This window comes from Vigna umbellata, chromosome 1 (assembly GCF_029865625.1).
Source record: "Vigna umbellata cultivar VRB3 chromosome 1, Vumbellata_1.0, whole genome shotgun sequence".
Classification (NCBI taxonomy): domain Eukaryota; kingdom Viridiplantae; phylum Streptophyta; class Magnoliopsida; order Fabales; family Fabaceae; genus Vigna; species Vigna umbellata.
This window is the reverse complement of record NC_142165.1, coordinates 95,054,563-95,062,380: the sequence shown is the minus strand read 5'-3', so window position 1 is coordinate 95,062,380 and position 7,818 is coordinate 95,054,563. Positions and strand designations below refer to the sequence as shown.

Sequence of the window (7,818 nt, the reverse complement as noted above, 5' to 3'; positions counted from 1 at the left end):
TGGAAAATAAGGGTAAAATAGAGTAGTGGCAGCTTTTCCATAATGAGTAACTGCTTTGCTCATGAGGGAAAATGATCGAAAACTTAAATCCACTCTCCCAAAGAGAAAAGAGGGTCCATCCCAGCCATTATCGATGGCAGCATAATTGCCACATATGAGCATAATAAGTACACTATCAATTAGCCTTTGTTTTTTACCCAAAAGGAAGACATACAAACCACATCATGAAATTATTACAGAAAATCAATGTTTTTTTCTTGTTTTAAGTCACTTAAGCGAACCTAATGAAATAATTAAGTGATAAAAAAATCCAGTGCTTAGGAGCAAAACCCTGAAAAGTTGTATTAACTCCCTTAATTTGAAAAGAATTAAGTGCATGCATGCTCAGTTGTTTTTATACAAGTGAATACTTAATTTGAAGTTACAAGATAGTGTTCTGATATGAATCTGAATACAAAATTGTGTTTTGATATATAAACTAGTTTACGAAGATGGATTTGCTATATTTAGCCCCTCTAACTAAACATTGGATAGAGTTCGTTTTTTCCATTGATCAATTTTGTTTGCATTTTAAATTATTTTGAACAAAATAATCGCTTAATTTTTATAAATAAAATGAAAAAGAGAGCATAAAGGCAGCTTAACTACTTTGGTTGGAGTATTGAATCTAGTGTAGCCTAGTTTTCAAACCTAAAAGGAGGGAAGAAGAAAAGAGAAATGAATGATATAAAATCTTCAAGTCTCTTGTTGAATAAAAATTTGGTTTTGCTTAGTAAGTCGAAAACAAAAAATAATCTACGTATTTCACTTGATCACTGCTAAGCTAACTTGGACTTATCTTTTCTATGTTGTTATTTCAAAATAATATGGAGCATTCATCTGTGATGCTGTTCTTTGATTTGATACATGCGATAACAACAACATAAGTCCTTCGCTTTTGCTTTGCAATGAAACTGTTACGAGCACCTTTGATCTCCTTCAAGAAACAGTTTTTGAAAGCGGTTTAAGACTTTAAGAAATGGAACTTTAGCAGACAAATCAATTTAATAAATTTTCTTTCAACCCCACAAACCACATGTAAAGTGGGGATAAGCGTTTGAAAGAGAAAAGAGAAGAGAAAACCAAAAGGAAGGAACTTTGGTAATCTTCGTTGTTGAAGAATGCTCCTCAGCATCTTCTGTGCTGCTTCATGCCGACAGGCTTCCCTTGTAGGTCTTCTCAGAACATTTCTCACAAAATCATGGTCATGGGATTCATTCATCATCCAATGGCTCTGCATGAACCTCACAACCTTTCGAATGTTTAAAGTAGAAGTTAGCCAAAGCACAAATTAATGATTTGACTCAATAAAACTTAGATATCTAACGTTTAACAAGCAATGCTTGGAAAAAGACTTCTCCACTTTGTGTGAGAAATGATAGATTTATAAAATACTCTCGCAAAAGCAACAGGTAAATGTTTCAAGAAGATCTTCCACCGTTAATTTTATGTTATGAGTGCTTAAAATCTACGTGGAGGAGTATAATACTTTTTTAAAAAAAAAGCATGCATCAATTGGTGCTTCATGAACACGTAATAATTTTTGGTTAATTTGTTTGAAGGTGGGTTCATAGTTGAGACCAGAAGAGCGAGATTGGATAGATTTAGGTAGACCTGCCACTTGGAAACAAACCCTTTTCTCTTGAGTTTAAGAATAATGCATTTGACGCTTGACTGGTAAGGACTCCTTAGTGCCAAAAAGATTTCAAGTCAATTCCATTATCGGATACTTTTGGTTAACTCTTCATGATAATGGTCCAATGAGTTCCACCACCAACCAACAATTTCATGCCTCTCTCGCCAATGTTTTCTACACCTAAACAGGAAACCTCTTTCAAAGTACAACGCTTTTTTTTTTCTCAAATGGTTCCCTTATTCATGAATCTGTTCATATAATCGCAACTTATATCAGTGGCTTAACCATACTTCAAAGTAGAACAGAATCCTTCACGTTTTGCTGCTTAATAACTTTAATTGCTTCTTTATTGAATGACAACAATGATTTGAGTGAAGAAAAAACACAGAAGGAAGCCGCACTGTTTTGAATTTTTTTTAGCTACCCCATAAAGATTGATTAATATCCTTGTATGAGATTCCCTGTAAACTGAACTTGTGGAGACTTTTTCCAGCCGAAAGTTAAGTTATTTTGTGATGGACAACAGCTTTTGAGAACAAACGAGGACGGATCTTAGTGCCTAGCTTCTTTATATTCTGCTGACAAAAAATCTGGACATCAAGATGATTAAGGAATCAGCACGGTGACTCATTAAGTGGCCATAAAGTTGTATCACATGGCTTATATGAGTTCAAGACGAGATTAGGATGATTCATTCTTCAACTTTGACTTAGGGACAGAAAGCTGATTGCCTTTGGAATGAACAGACTTCAATGTAGGAGTGCTTGAAAGCGAAGCACCTTTCCAGATTTTACAAATGCAGTGGACACCTTTGAAGATTCTACGTAAACACAAGATAAATAAACCACACATCCCGTCAAGACAATTTCTAACGCCAAAGGCTACACAGACTACAACTAAATATACATTCATAGCCATCGATCACAGCTTTTAGCGATATAAATATACAAAACAGATAAACAAGGTTTTCACGATTAAGTCCTCTTCAACATATGCATGCATGCATGCAAGCACGCTTCTTAAGTTACAAACATTGTGAGAAAATTTGAATGGAAAAAAGGTCTTAAAATCAAAGGAGAATCGATAAAAATTTCCCCTTAACAAATATTATTTATCTCAAACTACAAGAGGAATAAAATTTCTACAACATCCTTCCAGTTCGGGCGTTACAATCTTTCCCGCTTTCCTATATTTAACAACTTGACGATCATGGCAGGGTAAAACACGGCGAGTTGCTCAAGTCCTTCCAGTGAGTGTTCAAAATGCAGAGGGGGTGAAAAAGAAAGATGGAAGAAAAGGGTAGTGGAAAGAATTCAATAAATCCTAAAAAATTAAAATTCCTAACTGAGTAATTAACCCAAAAAGAAAAGAAGAGGGCAACTAAAAAAAATAAAAATGTTACACTGAGGATGTATCAACAAGAACTTCGTTTAACACATCATCCTCACCGTTTGCCAAGGTGAACAGCTCTGCGTCCTTCTCTTGATCATTGGAAAAATCCCTTCTCTCAAGTTTGGAATGAGCTGCAATAAATATCAACTTCTGGACCTTGTTGAGTGCAGTCCTGGAGTGATGGCCATGAGCACAAACCCATCTCCACAAGGACCAATTGCATTTGAAGCCACATGAGGTTGCATGAAGGAATATTAGCCTCACTGCAACTTTCCCCAAGGACTTGAATTCAGTCAAATAAGTTTCCCACACAAGCCTACTACTCTGTGGATTGACAATCCTCATCTTCCCAGTAATTGGATCCCTCTCCTTCATCTGAACAGCTTGAGCATATACCGGGTCAAGCCCTTCCGTCCTCCACTTCATCAGCTCCATCAGAGCAATATGTGCTTCGTCTCTTGCAACAAGCCTAGTTATGAGCCTATCAACATCCTTCTCCTGTTCCGGTGTCAAGTACTTAAATGGTGGAAGGTACTTGCCACTGGTGTCCCTCACCAAGTAAAGCGGGTCAAGAATGTAAGCAGCAGCCCAAGCAGGGTGGTAATTCTTCTTGAACCTTCTCTCAACCAGCTTTTCCACCACCCCTTCTGCAATGTGGAACTTGGAGCACCAATCCTTCACTTTTGCTCTCAACTCATCCCAAAGGGGAAGGCATTGCCCAACCAGAGGCCTCTCTGCCTCAATCTCCTGAGCCATGTCCTTCACCAATTTCACCAAACCATGAATGGCTTCCAAGTCCTTCCAGAACCCCACATCCCGAATCATGTCCCCAACCTCCCTGGCGCCCTGATCCTCAATGGCCACCATCTTGAACGGCTCATCCAGTAGCACCAACTGCAAGGCCCGAACCGAGCTCAACGTGTCCTCCATCATAGCATACACAGGCCCCAATTCAAACTCGTGCAGGGGCACCCGCAGGAGCCAGGTGTGACCGTACTCCTGCAGCTGGTACTTGTGGAAACTGTTCCTCACCTGAGAGGTGTAATTGAACAAATTGGCGAGCTTGATACAATTGTGAACCACAGCCCTGAACAAGGGGAGCTCCTTGGCGAAGTCCTTTATCAAACTGTTGAAGCCCTGATACTGACAAGCAAGATTAACCATCCAATGATTCTGATTCTCTAAGTTTTTCAAAGCCTTGGCCTTGAACCTGTCTGCAACTATCCCAACACACTGTTGCACGAGATTCCCACAAATGCCAGTTATTGTCTCCCACAGAACCTCCTCCGCATACTTGGAAGGCGCAGAAGCAGTAACAAACAACGCCCTTCTGTACAAGCTGGTCCCATTCGGAAGATTCACGCTCAAATTCACCAACCCAGAATCGTAACTCTTCCCATTCTCATTCACATTCCCATTCCACTTCCACCCGTCAGACGCAATCTGAAAGAACATCGCATCCCTGATCCTCGCCTCCGACTCAACCTTAGCCTCTTCGAACCTCGCCTCCAACCTCGCCCCTGTCAGCTCCCTCGGAAACACCGCCGGCAAACCAACCTGTGACAGAAAAGCTCGGAACTTCGGGTGCTCCAAACTAGCGAAAGACACGGAGCCACAGGACTCGTATACCCAATCGCCCAAAAACTCAATCGCGCTATCGATTTGGGCCTTACTCAAAGCGGGCCCAGGAGATGTTTTGGGACTCTTCAGCTTCTTCACGCTATCCTCCAACATGGCCAAAGCCCCCAAATCCTCTTTCCCACCCGACAGCACCAAATGCGGCTGCTGCGGAACCAAAGCCGACCCGAACCGCGATGGCGCGTGGTAGAGGGAACCCGAACCGGAACCCGAAGCAGAAGGCGAAGTCGTTGTTCGCTTGCGATGGTTGTGCTGAGCCGAAAAGGGAGAAGCTGAAGAGGGCGAAGAAGAAGGAACGACAACGGGGGAGACAGAAGAAATGGGTTTGGCGGCGGAGTTGAAATTGGGACACGTGCCGCGCTTGAGGTGTTCGGAGGCGGTGCGTGAAGGGTTGGAGGCGGAGAAAACAGCGTCGCAGAGGGTGCAACGGAGTTTCACTGCTTTGGGGAGTCCCGTTTCGGTGTTGTGAGCCAGTAAGGGTTCCAGGTGTGTCCAGTACCATGCGCCTTTACCTTTTATCGCTTTGTTTCGAACCATCAGAAGCCCCTCGTAGCGCTTTTGCGCCGTCTTCGCCGCCGCTTCGTCGGCGGAGGCCGACTCCACCAACGCGCCGGCGTTCGTCGCCGCCATTGCGAGAGTGTGGGGATGAGATTGTAACGGAAACAGTAGTCTTTGGAATGGAAGTTCTGATCACGATCACGTATTCTGCATCATCGTCGTCGTCGTCGCTCCGGGACTCGGGGGAAGGGAGCATTTAGCCGGAGAGTGGCCGGGATTTGAGTTTCCGGCGAGTGTCCATGCGATCGGAGAAGAGGGTGGCTTATGATGATGAGAGGGAAAAGAGGTTTGTGCTGTGTGAGAGAGTGAGTGAGTGAGTGAAGTGAATGAGACCGAAATAGCAAAGCGAATGAGAGTGGAGCAGATACACGTACGGCTACTCCACCCTCAGATGAATGACAGAAAAAGGGCGACGCTTTTTCACGCGCTGAAGTCTGCGCGTGGGAAACAACTTTCCGGGAACCCGACTCCCACGTTGCTGATGATTGGGCAGTGAAGCACACGCGCCGCTCCTCACTTTTCTGCCCTTTAGTTTCTTTTCTTTTTTTTTAATTTTCTCTTTTGTTTTTGGGGTCTTCCTTTGTCCTTGTCGCTTTCTTTTTTTCTTGGTTTTATAATTCTTATTTTCATACTGTTTTTCACCCTAAATTTATCCTCTCACTCAGTCTATCTTCTTGTTAATCATTTTGTATTGGTGGGCTGAATTCTTTTAGGCTAGTATTCATTAAATTATATATTTTTCCTACAAATGATTTATTTATTTTGATATTCTATCATAATAAAATGAAAATGCCCCCAATATTATTTTAAATATTGTTAATACTTTTTTATTACATTTTTAAGTAATTTACTTTCATACTTGTTATTTAATGTTTTTTAACTGAAAATAGTACAAAAATATAGCAATTTAAATGGCTTAATAAATAAAATAAAAATATTGGAAATAATATATTCTTAAATGGCATATTGGATATGGTTAATTTTTTTCCAATTCAATTCATTATAATTATTTGAAATGAATTTTTAAATAATGGAAAGAAAAATTAATTGATATAAAATAAAAGATATCAATAAATTAATGTTTCTAAGAAAACTAAAGCAGTGACTGAACTTTCTAATTCTATCGAACTCACTACCAAGATATGTTTTTCGTGATAAACATTAATTTCTTAATTGTTTAAGAATTAATTATAAAATAAAGATTCGCTGTATAATTAAGTGTACAATATTTTATATTATTATTAACGATAACTTGTCATATAAGATCATTTTTATATTTTTAACAACATATTAACAAGTTTTATACATAATAAGAGCGTAAAACTTGCCTATTAAAAACCCATACTTTTTAAAGCCGTAATTTAAATGACTTGATTTTCTCTCTTATTTTTATCTTTTAGAAATAACAAAAATATTAAAATATAATTTTAAATCTTTGCCAATATTGTTACGTTTGGTTCCATGTAATAAAATATTATTTTTAAATTTCTTACATTTCTCGTATTCTGTCGTATAAATTCAACTGTAAATTCGTTGATAAAAAAAGTTTAAATACTCTAAAAGGTGAATTTTCGTTTTATATCCAATTTTAAAAATGAAAATATCGAATTCTTATGTTATAAAAATTATATGAATAAAATTTTGTTTGTTAAGATGATACTAACAATGTTAATTTCATGTTTATCTGACATATTTTTCGTGTTCTTTTATCTGTTATCAACCTTTTTGCTCTGTACTATTCTGTTGTAGTATTCAGCTTTTGATCCTTTGAATTATTAATTACAATCAATCGATGAATCTCTCCCTATTTTTCATCTTTTCTTAATTATATAATAATGTTTTTTTATTAACTTAATATATATATATATATATATATATATATATATATATATATATATATATATATATATATATATATATATATAAATTGCATGACATATAGAAACATAGACTATCTATCCCTGGCGTATAGAAAACAAAAGTCACTTTCTGCATCAGATAAAAAAAACATAGACGATATTAATTATGAATATTGACAAATTTAAATATTTACCAATATACATATTCAATGTAGTTTATTTTCAATTCAGTTTCTTTAAAATATGGATTTTATATTTATAGAAAATTTTAAATATTTCAATGATAACTGTTTATATTAATAGTTAATGATCACATAATAAATAAATTAATGTTACTATAGACGTGTTTATATATATTTGTAATTTTTAGGACATGCTTTTTAGTGAGTATAATGCTGATAATTATTAAAACGAAGTTTAAATATTGTAAAAGAATTACGCAATTACTATATATACTACTTATTTTATGTTTAAAATCTTATTTTAAAAATATTATGACCCGTTACTCTTTAAATTTATTTCAATTTTTTTTCTCTCAAATAAAAATGAATTTTAATAATAAATTTTAAATTTGATATTTATTGTCTTTTACAATATTAGATTTAAGATTTATACAAGGATTTTTAATTCATTATTTCATTTATTTAGTGTTAAAAAGTTAATTTAATTCATCTTTATGTATAAAATATAGAGTAA

At 36.8% G+C, this 7,818-nt stretch overlaps 1 protein-coding gene across 1 annotated transcript; it reads right to left on the bottom strand.

The window, feature by feature from the left end:
- Positions 1-2,708: 2,708 nt before the first annotated feature.
- LOC124828944 (uncharacterized) lies at positions 2,709-5,921 on the bottom strand. The gene has a single exon (XM_047302344.2). The coding sequence runs from the start codon at positions 5,333-5,335 to the stop codon at positions 3,074-3,076; it is 2,262 nt and encodes a 753-aa protein (XP_047158300.1). The 5' UTR covers positions 5,336-5,921; the 3' UTR covers positions 2,709-3,073.
- Between the last annotated feature and the right edge of the window lie 1,897 nt (positions 5,922-7,818).

What these genes read in the sequence shown, in the direction of transcription:
- LOC124828944 (XM_047302344.2), bottom strand. Translation starts at nt 5,335, where the DNA reads ATGGCGGCGACGAACGCCGGCGCGTTGGTGGAGTCGGCCTCCGCCGAC.